Source organism: Corylus avellana, chromosome 9 (assembly GCF_965113065.1).
Source record: "Corylus avellana chromosome 9, dhCorAvel1.hap1.2, whole genome shotgun sequence".
NCBI classification, from domain to species: domain Eukaryota; kingdom Viridiplantae; phylum Streptophyta; class Magnoliopsida; order Fagales; family Betulaceae; genus Corylus; species Corylus avellana.
This window is the reverse complement of record NC_142498.1, coordinates 16,985,696-17,002,238: the sequence shown is the minus strand read 5'-3', so window position 1 is coordinate 17,002,238 and position 16,543 is coordinate 16,985,696. Positions and strand designations below refer to the sequence as shown.

At 35.6% G+C, this 16,543-nt stretch overlaps 2 protein-coding genes across 4 annotated transcripts; one reads left to right on the top strand and one right to left on the bottom strand.

The window, feature by feature from the left end:
• Positions 1-530: 530 nt before the first annotated feature.
• On the bottom strand, positions 531-7,053 carry LOC132190135 (Transducin/WD40 repeat-like superfamily protein). Of its 3 annotated transcripts, none has more exons than XM_059605031.2 (6): positions 6,711-7,053; positions 4,685-5,173; positions 4,074-4,295; positions 3,899-3,971; positions 2,050-2,157; positions 531-1,171 (listed from the first exon to the last, which is right to left on the bottom strand). In XM_059605031.2, exons 1-6 carry the CDS (start codon positions 6,825-6,827, stop codon positions 804-806), a joined length of 1,377 nt encoding a protein of 458 aa, XP_059461014.1. In that variant the 5' UTR covers positions 6,828-7,053; the 3' UTR covers positions 531-803. The 3 variants fall into 3 exon arrangements, with proteins under 3 accessions (XP_059461014.1, XP_059461015.1, XP_059461016.1); XM_059605032.2 differs by having other exon boundaries at positions 2,050-2,154; XM_059605033.2 differs by having other exon boundaries at positions 4,685-5,084; positions 6,711-6,799.
• Positions 7,054-8,373: 1,320 nt separating this feature from the next.
• Positions 8,374-15,348, top strand: LOC132189896 (protein OSB1, mitochondrial). Its single transcript, XM_059604727.2, has 4 exons — positions 8,374-8,732; positions 8,842-8,965; positions 13,253-13,337; positions 14,487-15,348. Exons 1-4 carry the CDS (start codon positions 8,413-8,415, stop codon positions 14,762-14,764), a joined length of 807 nt encoding a protein of 268 aa, XP_059460710.2. The 5' UTR covers positions 8,374-8,412; the 3' UTR covers positions 14,765-15,348.
• Positions 15,349-16,543: the final 1,195 nt, after the last annotated feature.

Genomic DNA, 16,543 nt, shown 5'->3' with positions numbered 1-16,543 from the left:
AGAACAACAGGGGTACACCGCAAATTTTTGATAGTTTAGAGGAAACATTAATATTTGATGCAATCTTTAGTTTAAGAAAACATTGCAAATTGAGTGTTAATTTGAGAGGAGTAATATTATATGCTTTTTAAATTAAAATATTATATAGATTTTATACTATCTGGATTGTGTGGCGTGAAGGGATGGAGTTGGTTCGAAGTGTATAAAACACAATAGGAAACTCTAGAAAGGGCATGTTTGGGATTACGATTGAGAGGCTTAAAAGTGTTTTTAACACTCGAAAAGTCCGTTTGAAGAAAAAAGAACTCATTTGATAAAAAAATTAAAAAAGCTTTTAAGGGTCCAAAAAGCCTAAAAATGGTCAAAACGCACTTTTGGTAAAAACTTAAAAATAAAACTTTTGCCCAAAAGCGTTTTTTGACTAAAAAATTCTATTTCTCAAACGCAATCTCAATCAGGCTCTAAGTCTTAATGGTTTGAAGCAAAAGATTTAAGATGCAATATAGAGCAGGTGAGCAACAAAACCAAACTTAAATATCTAACGGAGAATGATATGATATAACATAATGGGAAGGGTACAACAATCCCAACAAATTGATAGTCCTGCCAACATGATTCAATAACACAACTACATATACAAATGAAACTACCAAACATAATATATTGACTGTCACTGTGTTCCTAACTACAACAAATGGAAAACCTCCAAACTAGGGCACACTACAATGTGAGACACAGAGAGTTCAGAACACCTCAATTGGATAGGCGGCTGATTTGTCTATTCTAGAAGAAGAAAGTAAGCCTCAATCATCAGAATCATACTCGCTAGAATCTGGCGGTGCAGCCACAGCAGCACAGCAGAATGACTCCTTATCCTTGAGGAGAAGACAGCTACCATCTGAATTCCATTTCAGATCGGTTATGGTAAACTGCAGTAGTGGAATATTCACACAGTATGCGCCTGAAGGGGTCCACATATACAAGTGAGAGCTTCCGGTGCAAAGCACGAGACGCGTGCATGTAGGGTCCCAAGCTACTGCTCTAATTGCCTCTTTCTGCACTAAGATCGCAGCAAGTTCGAGACGGCAAATGTCCCATATCCAGAGGGCAGTTGGCATGCTATCATTGCGGGTACAGATATACTGGCTATCATTGCTCCATGACATAAGACCTGCAACAAAAACTAGGGCTTGAGCCATATGGATCACACTATATGTCCCAACCAAATTAAAACTTCATATAGGGGCCCAGAAGAATCATATTACTATTAAACCAAATCCAAGATTGAAATCCCAGGCAACCACTTTCACTTTGTGTTCTGCCTACAAATACATTGTATTCATATACAACTTATTGCTGAAGACAATAAATCCAATAATCCACTGAGAAGACTGGTTATCAACATCCTTATTGGGCTAATAGTAAGTATCACCTTGCAACCAGCAAAATAACATTCACTAGTGCCTTTACCTATGATAGAGCCCAAGGAACAGTACAACCCCCAACAAGTGTAATGTGAGACAATTACACCTACCCTTGCTATAAGGTTTGAAAACTTGGACTGGACTGGGCAGTCAGACTGGTTGAACTGCTGACCAGAAATATTTTTTCAAGAGCCAGATTTGACTGTGGTCCAGCCAATGTCCCGCTAAAATATCTGCTTGCCCATCTGGTTCATTTTACTTCAGTTTTATAGAAAAATTTCAATGTTGCATGCGGTGAGACTTCAACCGAAGACATGGGAGTAGCATTTGAAGTCCTTTCCACCAGGCTATCAAGGCTGTTTGCCCAAGTTTTGTACTAAAATAATGTGTTTTTCAGGCAGAAGCCTCATAATTGCATTCCAGCAACTGGAACTCCAAAATACTTAAAAATTTATTGACACCTAAACCATCAGGCCAGAGATTATTCCAATGTAAACTCTAATCCTAACATTTGATCCTAGATTTGATGCTACTGCTCTTTTCAGTAAGTAAGTATCAAACTTCATCAAATGGATAACATGAATTTAATTTCATCATTGTAATAAACAGAGAAGCAGGGTCTTACCAATTCCTTGTTTAGGGTTAGGTTTGTCTGCAGGAGGTTTCTGGAAAGGCAAAGTAATAGGTAACTCCATAACCTCGTACCTGACTCTGAGTCTTTCTGAAGCATCTTCTTTAAAACAAAAAAGAGGAAAAAGAAAAAGGCCTGATCAAATCAATGAAAGACTCAAATTTTCATATCAAGTAGTAACTAATGGATCTATCATGTGAAAGAAGGCTCATATACCAATGGCAAAAGTTGAATTTCTACTTAAATGGAAAAACAGGGAATGGTGCCTGACAAAGCCGTGTTGGTTGCTTCAATAGCGGTTTAAAAGAGCTCTATAATAAAATTTCTATAAGAACCATAGCCACAGAATGGTAGTGCCCGTACATAGTAAAATAATTTCTTTCTTTCAAAATTCAGATACTTATATAGGTTTATGTTCACCATTTTATATCATTTAAGATTTTGGGACAACTAGAGATTTAAAATGATATCATAGTAGTGGTCAAAACTTTGAACCCTAACTCTATATCATATTTATTATATTTTCCATTTTAGTTAAATATTCAATGTGTTAGTCACCCCCCCCCCCCCCCCAACACACTTACAGAGGAGAAGTCTCGACCACACGTTAGAAGGAATGTTCGATAAAATTCACAATTTCCTAATTTAACTTCTGGGTAGTGATTTAATAACAATAAAATCAAATTTAAGCAGTATTAGTAGTCCTCACAAGGAACATTTTATAATTACCAATTCCGAAACTAAGATGGCAAGATGATACTGCTAATGATATTTGAGCATTTTCAAGTCCGACAAACTCACTCACCCATCAGGCAAAATACAAAGGACATTAGTGCAATGTTATATCTAATATATGCTCCAGTTAAGACTAGAAGTTTCTAGGCTTGTATGTGAGGTATCCCCACCAGTTGTCCTTGGTGAGGTGTCCCCACTAGCTGTCAAATCATGGGTTGTATTGTGTAATCACCTTCCTATATATTTGGAAGAATGGAATGAATGCAGCAGGAGATTTACCCAATTTCTCTTACATTTGCATATTCTCATTATAGCTAACACTAGGAATGAGTGACAAACAAGAAAGTCCTCAATTATCAATCTTTCCTCTTTCCTTGGTAACTATATCATTAATGTCATTAATACACAATATCTTCTTTTGGCGAGTATACTATTTACAATCTGATGCAAAGCATGTTGAAGAGGACTTTCAGTGAACAAACTTGAACATACAAAGAAAAGCATTAAAAGGAAGCCTAGAATTTTGGGTAAATCAGCTTGTGGGGATTAAAACTAGTTTATTTTCAGTTGTTGATTTGAGTTTTTAAAACTTGATATAAATTCTGTATCACTACATAAATTTTTAGTTAATAAGCCATATGACCACTCTAGACAGATTGAGACCTTAATTAAAAATTTATGTAGTGAAACAGAATTTACAACAAGTTTTAAAGACTCAAAGTTGTAATCACAAGTCAGCTAAGGCAACACTCTTATCTAAAAAATGAATTTCAGCTTTGTTTTGGCTTTTTGTCTCCCTTTCTCTTAGGGATTTGAGTGTGCATATTGTTGCTACTTGGTTAGGTTAACTTGATCCAGTTCTCTGACTTCCCTTCTTAAGTTCTTTCATCTCCTGAATTATATCTTAATTACATCACAACCTCAAAAACATATCAAAAGAGGACAGGTTGTCAAGCCTACTAAAATGGTAGACAAAAGCATAAAAAGAGGGAGGTCACATGCAGAGAAATTATACAGCTTCGAATTGTTTTCAAAGTTTAAGCCAGGTACATGTTCAGAAATGAATAGGTATGTCACTTCTCAGAAACTTAACAAATATCATGCTTACCATTGTTGTTTTCTGTAAAATCATCACTTAAACACAATTCAGACATATCAAGTTGCAATGGTTCATCTACCTCCTGGAATTTAATGAGACAAGAGGTGAGTATTTACAAGTAGACCATTACAGTTTTTGGCACCAAAGAAAATAATGAAACACACAAAAAAAATAAAAATAAAACCTTGAATAGAGCAGCACAACAAGGACCACGAACAGAAGATAGGTGCATAAATTCAGCGAAAGTTTTCCAAGTCAGGTGATTCAAAACCCGCAACATCTGGTCATAACTACCAACTGCTAGAAACCGTCCACAAGGAGACCATGAAACACTCTTTACACCCAGTCCACTTTCATATGCCTGATACTTAAATAGGCATCTTCCATCTGGAGAGTAAATTAGAACCTGTATCAAACCACAACAACAATAAGCTTAACTTTTCAGCCAGAATAGCTGCTAATAAAACCATAGAACAAGCAAATTAACAAAGACCCTAATTCATTAATTAGGAGATAGTCTCGCGGGAGTTAGCATAGCCAAAAGTAGTTTCAAATCTATTGATGCATCCACAGGAACACAAGCAAACTTCTTTGCTGAGTTATAATGCGCAAACAGATATTCGAAGTTTAATAATTTAGTAGGCTGGCATTTGTATTTGCATGGAACAACTAGTCCAAGCAATATAAATTTGTAGATTCAAACATTAGTTATAGGAATCATAGTTTATAAAGTGGGAATAAAGTGGTTTTCATATATTAAAAAAAAAAAAACAATTAAAAGAACAAACTTCATACCTTATATTCAAGAGGCGAATCCCAGATTACTATAGCACTATCATCTGGAGACCATTCAATATCAGCCAAATCCAACGTGTCAACAGCAAAAACACCCATTATCTCCCATGAATTACAAGACAGCAGATTAATATAGTCCTTGCAATCACGACGTGTGCAAATTGCTGCAAATTTACCATCTTGGGTGAAAGAAACCCCCTTGGAAGGATGCTTTGGCCATTGCACATGCACACATGCTGTGTTCACTAGTGACCAAACTGTTAAACGCAATTGGAAATCTGATGTTGTAAGTATGTGACGGCCATCTGGGCTCCACCTAGCATAAGCAATACCAGCAGGACCTTCATCTATCTTGCATGTCCATTCAGGTTGGGTCAATGACCATGCCTGTATCATTGGTCTTTTGTAGAGACCACAAAGAATATATTCAGAATCAAGAGCCCATTCAATATAGCTTATCTTGTCCAAGCACGAAAACAACTGCACAACCTGCAATATAAATTATAAGATAGACTCATCTCCTGGATAGAATGCAAAGTTTGTTAGTTGCTCAATCAACAAGTATAGGAGAATTGCTGATGGCAATGAATTAAAAGTTTATAGCAAGCAAAAAATTCAGAAGTGTCATGAGGGATGGTTTTGAGCATTTACTATTAGTATTCATGATCACTGTTGGAGAGCATATTTACTACCTCTACAAATTTACACAAGGAATTAATTTGTTGCACAACCTTGTTTCCTTCACTTCCCCTTCTTCTTGTGTCTTCCTCCCTTCAAAAGTTACATGACTCACTCTTGGATCACCTATTTTCTCTCAACTAATTGTTTTCTTCTCTCTCTACTCCATCTGATATCCTAGTCACAAACCGATTTTAGAACACTTTGGTCCATGCATGCCAACCGGTTCTACAAATACTAATGTGAAGCCTCTTTTCAAAGATCAGATGATGGACCAACAACCAGCGCAGTCAGGGTCTCCATTCTCCACCAATCCTTTCGCCCCCCCATTACACTCAAGCTACACCAACTAATTGCACAAACAAGGCTTAATGCTCCTTCTTAACAACGAGACAATCACCCAACTGTTCATCCTTTATACCTTATGGATGAATGGAGAGCATAGAAGCAGAGATAGAGAAAAAAGAAGAGACAATGAGGGTTTGGTCATGTTTTGAATTGGCATTCTTGGGATTTCATTGTTTAATGAGGGCAATCTACCTGCTGCGCAAAAATGCAGTTCGGTCTTTAAAATTGAGCATTTCTAAAAACACACTATCTTGTTAGTTACTATGCAAAAATGTGGATTTTACACATTTTCAATCCTTCATTTTTCAAAGGCACTTTCAAACGGGACACTTTCTGCAAATTTTGTTTAAAAACACGCATTTAACATGCGGAATTATGGGGCCAAATGCACAACTCTTCAACCAAAACAGCCTGTTCATGTGATTAACGCGATTCATAGAAGATCACACGTGAATAAAGCGCAGGAGGTGGGCATAACAAAACATCTCGAACATTAAAGGCTACTTAACCAATCAAAAAAGTCCTCGGGATGCAATCGGCCATGGAAATCAGGAACGTCTACTTTGATCCCAAGGAGGGCACATAGTGACTATCATGAGATCTTTTCTTGTAGCTGGTATATTCACAAGTTTTTCCTCGACAAGTTTAGAGTTAATGTGAAAACAAGTTCATCACTGCATACGCACCAAATCACAAACTCCATTCACTAAGTAAATTGAAGAAAAAAAATTTATTTTTCTTTTTGGGGATTGATAGAAGGTGAAAATAACATCTGGACCGACCCAAACAGAGCTCTTAGCTTCAACTAAGCTGTTAAGTACCACATTATCCAAAACCCCAGATCAAAAAGATAACATTAAATCTCATCTATTTTCGCCTACATTTTCTCAGCAGCCAAACAGTCATTATAATATCGATGTTCAGGAAATAACAAATTAAAAAAAAAAAACAAAAAAACAAAAAACAAAAAAGAAAAGAAGAGAGAGATCAAAATTCACACCTTAAAGGAGAGAGTGTCCCGAATGACGAGGCGATAATCGACAGCGACGGCTATATAGCGCGCATTGGGCGAGAAACAACATGGCCCCGTCTGCTTGTAAGCTTCAGTGAACTCCATAGCCTTTATCAAAGTGAGAGGATCTTCAACTTCATGGATCCAATCAGCTAAAACTACTGAATGTGTGCAATATACATATGATCGCTCATGATGGGTTGCTACAGTGACGCACTGCAACACGAGCAGAGTTTTGCTTTAAGATCTGGTCCTTCAGGCCATCTCAACTGCGAAGGCAAGTCACTGTGCTCTTGCTCCGGGTTTGAATTTGGTTGCTCGTACAGGGACGATAGAGTTAAAGGGTGTGGTTGATATATATATATATATATATTTCTTTGTATTATTTTTTTTTTAAGATTTTGATTGAAAAAGTGTTTTGAAATAAACATTTTTTTTTTTTTGGAAAATCTATAATAAGTCAGTTAGTCAATTCTTCAAAATTTAAAACTTTCTGTATTTTTTTTTTACCAAAAATTTACTCTTTAGGTCAATTAAAATGATAATAAAATTTCTACTGTCAAAATTTATTAACAATCGCCACTCAAAACACACTATTTTACTTGATTAAAATATTATTTTTTTTTATTAATTTAATTTAAAAAATTAAATATAAAAATATAAAAAATTAAAAAAAATTGAAGGGTGGCAACGCGCCCATGGGTTGAATGGTGGCCAGGGTGGCTTTTTTATTTTCAAATTTAATTTTTTAAATTAAATTAATAAAAAATTAATATTTTGATTAGGTAAAATTATGCATTTTGAGTGATTCTAATAGCTGTTAAAAAATTTTGACAGCAGAAATTTTATTGTCATTTCAATTGACCCCATGAGTAAATTTTTGAAAAAAAAAAAAAAAAAAAAAAAAAACTCAAAATTTTTTGAATTTTGGAGGGTTAACTCAAGACTTATTACACATTTTCCCTTTTTGTTTTTTCGTTATAACAATTCTTATTTTTCATTCATTTTATAAAAATAGAGTGTAAAATGAGAAATTTCTTCCATCAAAACTTGATATATGCTTTGTTTAACAATTTTTTTTTTTTTTTTGCTATATGCTATGCCACGAGTCATACAAATCAAAAGAAGATAATGAAATTAGACTAGACATAATCATATCTAATTACGTGAGGGATAAGTTCATCTCTAACTCTTTAATGTCATCGTTCCAATTAATTTTCAAATCCGCAGCATATTTCAGTAAATTACCTCAATGTCTACTGTCCGATTCCAAAACTAAACAATGATTTCCTCTATTTTCCATCTCCGCTATAAAGCACATTCTCAATCGCAATTTCCTTTGCTTCATCTACCATCAATGACTAATTTAACCACATGTATGATAGTACATCCAACATCGGTCAGTTATTTGCTCTAAAAAAAGAACCAAAGAAAACAAATGAAAGAGAGATCTAAGAGGGTGTTTATTATTTGAATAATAATAAAAAGTAAATGATGTGATATAAAAAGTAAATTATTTAATATAAAAGTACGAATGTTTTTTTTGAAAAAAATAAAGTGAATAGTGTGGTAAAATATGGGGGAATGTGAGGGGATGGAAAGGGGTTTAACAAACAACCCCAAAGACTACTACTCCAAATTAAAAACCGACCAAAGATAATCAAAACCCCAAATAGTAGAAATAACTACTATGAGTGCCGGTGCGCACCGTTTTGGAGCCCTAATGAGGAACCCGACCCGGTTCTCTCTGCAACGGCTGGCCTCCTCGGCGGCGAGCCCTAGACGATCACCGAAATTCTTCACCGACGTTGTTGAGGACGGCAGCCCAGTGTACCGGCACGTGCTTAAATTCCAGCGTCCCACCATCATAGAGTGTACGGAGCAGTTGCTGAACTCCGTTAGCTTCATCGGGTCGGTGGAGTATCCATTGAAGAGGACGAAAACCGACAGGTTTGGTGCTTACACTAGGCTCTCCGTCAAAGCCTCCCCTGATTCCAAAACCAAATTTAGGTTTGGGCATTAATTCAATTATTTTTCTTTCTCTTTTTTCTTTTTCGGGTTATTTGTTAATTCTAGAGTTCGGTACTTTGCAAACTTACATTGTACAATTTGTGAACAGGATAAATATGAAGATGTGGGACAAGATGGCAGAAATGTGCCTACAACATTTAGAACCGAAGGATTTTGTCTATGTTTCAGGTCATTTAGGGTCTTTCAAAAAGGATCTCAAAACATATTACGAGGTTCAGAAGCTAATTCTTCTTTTTTTTGCACCCCCAACCCCCCCCCCCCCCCCCCCCCCCCTTTTTTTGGCTTACTGATATCGCTAAAATAATGATATTTGGGTGCATAATGGGTGATTACAATTGTTTGTCACTTTGTTTGAAGACTGATTTAGTTAGGGTGTTCTGAATCTTTAATAGATAGTGGTGTATCAATTTTCTTTCAGGATTCAAGTTACAGCTTATATTCAATTTTCTTTCGGTTTTTTTTTAATAAATAATAAATCAATCTCATTAGAATTTAGAAGGGTAAGGCACCCCTAAGTACATTGGAAGTATACAAAAGGAACCACCTAATTAGTAAGATCAAAACGAACAAGGAAATCACTAAAGCTAATACATACGCCGTTGTTCATAAATACAAAGCTTCATAGAACAAAGATAAAATAGTCCCCCACGTCGTCTCTCTCTCCTCAAAGCACCTATCTTTCCTTTCCTTCCATACACACCAAAAGAGGCACTTAGGCACCATTTTCAGTTATTTGTTACATTATTTTGCTTTTACTGATCATATTATTAATTAGTTTTAAAGAATGATAAATTACCACTTATCCAAATAGGAGATAAAGTAGAGTTAGGGTTCAAATTTGGGATCATATACTTTGATTCCGCAATAAATTACCACTTATCTAACCCCAAGGGGTTGGCGCTTGTGGTCTTAGGGAGTATCACCCCATAGATCCCAAGTTCAAGACTTGCTAGGTGCAAATTCCCCCTTGGGCCCACACCCCTGATGTAAAAAGCCAACAATTTACCCTAATCCATGTAGGAAAACTTCTGAATGTGCAGTGCGCGGGTCCAAGATTTACTCTGCAGGAATGGGTCCGGAGGGCCCTACCTTGTTGAGGTTACCCGTCAAAAAATAAAAATTGTCACTTATCTCAAAAGTCTAAATTAATGAGAAATGACGAATTTAATTACTTAACCTATTATTTTGACAATATTGAGGTGGTGATAGAATTGACAGATTTTTCATTTCTCCCTAGTGGAAAGTTCACTTTCTGGACGTTGTTCAGAGCAAGTTGCCCAAGATACTTTCAGATCACTTTCCTAGTCTACTTGATTGTGGTGAATTTTAGAGGGGCAGAAGGTATTTTAAATTTCTTTAGTTGAAAAGGTTAGGCACTGGTAGAGTTCTTATTGATTTCAGTGTTTTCCTAGTTTTGTTTTGGCTCAGAAACTAAAAGCTCTAGGATGCTGATTTAAAGATGTGGAATGAAACAGAGTTTGGTATTGTAAAGATGAAAAAATGGGCTCTTCTTGGTGATATAAAAGCGCTGGATGTGCTTGAAGAAAAGTGATCTCTTTCGAGTGAGGAGAAATTGAGGAAGGATGTGGCTACAGTTGAGTTGGAGAAGACTATTCTTTTGGAGGAGGTGAGTTGGAGGCAAAAGTCGAGGGTGGTGAAATCTTCCATCAGGCTTCTAACTCTAATAGAAGATGTAACTCGGTAGGGAATTTGGTTATCAATGGAGATATTTCTTCTAGTCCTGCTGAAATTTAGGATCATATAGTTCGATTTTACACTCAGCTTTATCCTGGGAATAAAAATTGACAGCAAGATCTGATGGTCTTCCTTTTCACTCAATTTGTGAGAAGGAAGCAGATTGGGTGGAGCAAGCTTTTGAGGCAAGGGATGTTTTTGGGGTGGTGAAAGATATGAATGGGGATAAAGCTCCGGGTCCAGATATTTTTTTCTATGGCTTTTTTGCCAAAATTGCTAGGATGTCAAAGTCAATGTTATGAAAGTATTTCTAGATTTCCATGAGTGTGGTAAGTTTGAATGCTACTTTTATTACTCTTATTCCTAAGAAAGTAGGGGTTGTTAAGGTCAAAGGCTTTCATCCTATCAGTCTGGTGAGTGGTGTCTATAAAATTATTGCGAAAGTCTTGGCAAATAGATTGAAAACTGTTTTGGATAATATCATGTCAAAGACTCATAATGCTTTAATAAGAGGTTGTTAAATTTTTTTTCTCGTCGCCAATGAATGTTTAGATAGTGGTCTCAAATATGGCAGGCCAGGCGTGTATGTAAATTGGACTTAGAGAAAGGCTTTTTTTTTTTTTTTTGATAATGAAGAACACCTCCAAGGAAGGGCCATTTCATCTACCCACCCCGGTTGGGTAAACCAAGGACCCATGCAAGCCGCCCCCTCTACATTAATGGTACTCCTAGTGGTTATTTTTTCTATAGCTTACTTTCCTCCCCTCTATGAGATGTGGGATCGTGGGGTCTAAGACAGGTGATCCTTTGTCTCCCCTTCAATTTGTGATTGTTATGGAAGCTTTGAGTTAAATGATGTAAACTGCTATGAATGAGGGTTTTATCACTAGCATTTCGGTGGGGGTTTCGTTGACGATACCTTTATTTTCTATGGGATTGTACCAAATTATTTTAGCTATTTTCTGTTTCTCATCTCCTTTGTTTTGAAGATGCTTTAGGGTTGAAGATTTATTTTATGCTCTTTCTTCACAAAAAAAGAAAAAAAAAATAGATTTATTTGGCCAAATCTGAATTGATTTCTGATGTGGCAAATGTTGATGGTCTGGCTCGTATTCTTGGTTGCGGGGTTTCTTTGTTGCCCATGAAATATTTGAGCCTCCCTTTGGATGCTCCTTTCAAGGATATATTTATTTGTTACAATTATTGAGAAAATGAAAAGAAGATTAGTTGGGTGGAAAAGACTCTGCCTGTCTAAGGGTGGTCATTTAACATTGAGTAAGAGCACGCCTTCCAACCTTTATACCTATTTCCTTTTACTCTTCCCTGTTCTTGTTGGTGTTGCTAATTGGTTAGAAAAATTGCAGAGGGATCTTTTGTGGGGTGGTTTGGATAATGAGTCAAAATTTCATCTTGTTAATTAAAAAAAAAAAAAAAAAAAAAAGGTTTGTATTCCTTTTCATCCTGGAGATTTTTCAGGGTTAGGAGTTTGCTTACTTTCAATCATACTCTTTTGGGAAAGTGTTGATGGAGATATGATGTAGAGAGAAAGGCTTTTTGGTGACAGGTAATGGATAAAAAAAATGATAGTTTGACAGGTGGTTGATGCCTAATTTTATCAATGGACCATATGTGGTGAGTTTATGGAAAACATATTAGGGGGGGTTGGGATGCCTTCTCTAGCTTTGTTAGTATTGAGGTGATGATAGCTCTCGAACCAGGTTTTGACATGACGTTTGGTTTGGAGATTGCACTTTGATGGAAACTTTGATGGAGTTATTTTGCCTTGCAAGGGATAGGGATACTCTGGTGGCTGACCATATGCTTTCTCACAATGATATGGTGCGTTGGGACAAAAATTTTATCATATTGGTGCATGATTGGGAGGGTGATTTCATATCTTCTTTTTTCAGTGTTTTGTACTCCATTGGGCTGGATTAGGATGGTGACAATAAGTTCTATTGGATCCCTTCGCAAAGACGCTCTTTTGAGGGCAAAACTTTTCACAAAGTTTTGGAGGACTAAGGCTCCTTTGAGAGTGACTTTCTTCACCTGGACATCTTTAGGGAAAATTTCCAATCTGAATTATCTCCTCAAGTGTCAATCATAGTGATGGATTGGTGCTATATATGCAGAAAGAGTGGGAAAACTCCCAATAATCTCCTCCTTCATTGTGATGTTGTGAGAGATTTGTTGAATATGGTTGTCAAATGTTTGGAGTAAAGTGGGTTAGATCTTTTGGCTTGTTGGAAATGAAGAGTCGGTCAGAATGATACTCAAATTGTTTGAAATGTAATCCCTGCATGTTCAATGCGGTGCATTTGGAGAGAAACGAATGCTCAAAGTTTCTATGATTGCAAGAAGACGAGTTTGGATCTACATCTATGTTTTCTTAAATTCCTTTTTGAGTGAATCTCTGCTAGTGCCTTTCTTAATATCTCCAACTTTGTAGAATTTTGTGCTCTCTTTGACTTGCTGGGTGTTTTTTCTTGTATATTCCATATGTATTTGGGTTGTGCCTCTTGTGCTTTTTAATGAATTTGTTTTACTTATTAAAAAAAAAAATCATTTGTATATGATTGTGAGGGACCTACTTATCAAAAAAAATTTTACTTATCAAAAATGATTTTGAGGGACCTGTATCATATAGAAGCTAACAAGCTATTATTGCCAATAGAGCAAGATCATACACTAATGTTGATAGAATACCTTAGAGGCTTAGACCTTTACCCTCTTCCTATGATTTTGTGGTACTGCTAAATATGCATAACCTCTATCTGTAGAACCATTTTGTTTGTTCTTTGCAGGTCATCGTAAACGAATTGAATTATATTGACCAAGGTTTCCTAGGCCAAAAAAGCCACAAAGTTGAGGGGTCCCAAGCAGGAGCAGGTACAATTTCTAATTCTGGTTGAAATGTATTGGGCAGTTTTGTTGGATGTGTTATAGTATTTCTGGGTCAACGAAACCTTTTTCTGGAGTTTGTTAGAAATGACTAGAAGACTACGAAGGAAGTAACCAAAAACGAGTATATTTTTTAATGGAGTGAGTTGCCCGCACAGGATTTGAATAGCTGACCTAGAAACTGTTTGAATGATCCACGTGGGATGATGGTGATTATATAAGGGGAAAGTCCACGTACCACCCTCAAACTATCACCCACTTAACAATGTCTCTCAAACTTTCAATTGTAATAATTTCCCTCTTAAACTACCAAAACATTGCCAATGTTCCCACAATGATGAAACTACCCTAAAAAAAAAAAAAAAAATTCAAAGGGTTGGTCAAATTTAAAATTTTAAAAAATAAAATCCTTTTTTATAAGAAAAAAATTAAAAAAAAAAAAAAAAAATTGATTTTTTTTTATAAAATTTTTTTAAAAAAATTGTTTTTTTTTAATTATTATTATTATTATTATTATTTTTGAATCTATAGGAGTATTTTTGTCTTATTGAGAAATATATAGGGGCATTTTTATCTTTTTGCTAGCCTTGGGGGATATTGATAATGTTTTGATAGTTTTGGGGAGACATTGTTACAATTGAAAGTTTGAGAGGACATTACAATTGAGTGGTAATTTGAGGGGGTATATAGACTTTACCCTTATATTAATGTAATTTGTGTGCTTACGTGCATATAATTAGATCAATGCTCAGCACAAGTGATGGTCGAAGGGTTTTTGCTTTTCAGTTTTGAAGTTTGAGAGTTGCTATTTTTGAGGCTTTTGACTGATCCAACTTTTAGTAAAGTTGTCTTAAGCAGCACAACCTGTTGCATGGGTCCAAGTACTCATTTTGAGTCATTTGGAGTATTGTTCTAGGGACAAAATAATAACTTAGCTGAGCAGGGGGGATCAGCTCTTTGTTTAATTGGCCATGGACCATTCAATTGCATGATTATTGGAACTGTTTTCTCTTCGCCATAATCAATACTATGCTTATTATGACAATCCTTAAAAGCTGTTCATTTTGAGTTATTTTCCCTCTTCTCTTTTTCACATGCTTATCTATTTCTTTATCCCTTATCTTGTTGCATTTATAGGTGGCTTTGAAGTGGATGAAAATCGCCTCTACTTGTGGCAGGTGTTTTTCACCAATCCATATGAATGGTGGGATTGCAGGAAACATAAGGTAAATCCACGGCAGCCAGATTTCAAGAACAGGCATACTGGTGAGGCTCTCTGGTTGAGTCCGAATGATCCTCCTTGGATTAAAAGACAACTGCAGTTGCTTGATACACGGATGGCAACACAAAGCCAAGGAGATTATGTAGGTTCCCGTTCTCGTTCCCGTGTCTCTATGTGGGTGTATGATGGCTAGGGATGAGTCTGCAGGCTTGAAAGAACTATTTGCTGTTGCATGCCGGTTATTATATTTAGGGTTTTACGATCTTTCGCAGATTATTCTTGCGAAACCGCAATCCCAAACGCACCCTTAATCTTAGAGGTTGAAGCATATCAAGCACCGAAGATTACTCTGTATCCAATTCTTTGTACAGCAGGTTTCAGAACAAAAATGAATACAAGGTTTTCTCTCTTCGCTTTGTTTTTCCTTGTACAGGCTAGCCACTTCAGGGGACGCTTCATTTTAGCAAAACTGCAATGTCTTGAGCACATTATGCATCTATACAAAGTTGTTGCTTTCTTCAATGTAAGTTTCGATAAGCTAACTGTCCTCTGAAACTCTCTGTTTAGATTGAACAAGAGTTTCTGAAACTTTCTGATAATGAGGATTGCTCTACAAAGGATGTTGGTAGACTTTCTTAGATATTTCAAGTTGTAAAATATAAGTACTCTCTCAAACTGACACTCAATTTACAATGTGTCATATTCCCAAACTAAAAGTTGCATCAATTTCTCTCCAAACTACCAAAAATAAAACTTTGCATGTTTATTATTTGTTTTGTATCCCCGCCCATTTTTTATTTTTATCTTTAATTTGTATGCTCGTTTAAGTGTCAAGCAGTTCGCTGTATTTTGAGTTCACTTGAGCAGAATCAAACCCACTCGAGCGGCTCTCTTTTTATATATATTATCCTATTTATTTATTATTACTATATTTTGTTTTATTTTATCCCTCAATTATTTAAAATCTAAAATAAAACTTCCGAAAATCTCCCTGAGTCCAAATAAAATCCTCTTACACTTTTAAATACTCCTTGATGAAATTAAAAACCTAGGACAGATTCCTTAGAAATTGCAAAAATCACGTTCCATTAATAAAACGTCATAAATCTTGCTTCTTCTTTTTTAAACAATGCGGGAGAAGGGGGGGAGTTAAAATACCTTAATCTAAGGGAGTAAATTTTTTTTATTATGTGTAACAAGTGTAATAATTTGATTGCTGTTGACATGATATTTAATAATTTTCAAATATAAAGAAAATGATTTATCTTAATATTTTTCATATCTCATCCTACAAATTCAATAAATCAACGATTAGATTTGTGAATTCCACACAAATTTCATGTAGATTCATTCATTCATTATGTAAATGGTTGAAAAATGAATAAATTCTATCATTTCTATAAAATTAAAAAAATTAAAAAAAAAAAAAAAAAAAAGACAAGTTGGGTGTAAAGACCTTTTTGTTATTTTTGCATACCACGAAGAAATTTCAAAACATTCTTATACCACACGGAGATTATTACAAATCAATGTAACCATATATAGGAATTTTGCATTTTTCCCTATAGTGTAAAACCAAACGGACACTAACGTGGCTTAATGCACGTGCTTTATTTAACCCTACAAAACACGAAAATACTAAAAATATATAGAGTCATATTACACATCATTCTTTCAATCATCTCTTTTTGTAAATAGGTAATTTCACCATTGAATTAGAACCTTGTAGAATTCGCTAGTACTGTTTATAACGATGAGTCATATTTCGTTATAGCAGGAATTCGTGATGTCAAAGGATTCGAGCAAGCACATGAGGTAAGTAAACACTTACGAATACTTTCCTTAAAAACGTGCGATATATCAACTAACTGAGCACGCGTATGATATGAGCATGCTTATATTTTTGTACAACTTGTTACTGCTTTAATAACTGGTTGAAAAGATAAAGTGTATGACATGGTGCACCGATAGG

Excerpts from the sequence above, each read along its gene's own strand:
- LOC132189896 (XM_059604727.2), top strand. The coding sequence starts at position 8,413 with ATGAGTGCCGGTGCGCACCGTTTTGGAGCCCTAATGAGGAACCCGACC. Across the intron at positions 8,733-8,841 it reads GATTCCAAAACCAAATTTAG|GATAAATATGAAGATGTGGG; the intron begins GTTTGGGCATTA and ends ATTTGTGAACAG. Across the intron at positions 8,966-13,252 it reads ATCTCAAAACATATTACGAG|GTCATCGTAAACGAATTGAA; the intron begins GTTCAGAAGCTA and ends TGTTCTTTGCAG.
- LOC132190135 (XM_059605031.2), bottom strand. The coding sequence starts at position 6,827 with ATGGAGTTCACTGAAGCTTACAAGCAGACGGGGCCATGTTGTTTCTCG. Across the intron at positions 3,972-4,073 it reads GTTGTGCTGCTCTATTCAAG|GAGGTAGATGAACCATTGCA; the intron begins GTTTTATTTTTA and ends ATTAAATTCCAG. Across the intron at positions 2,158-3,898 it reads TTTTACAGAAAACAACAATG|AAGATGCTTCAGAAAGACTC; the intron begins GTAAGCATGATA and ends TTTGTTTTAAAG.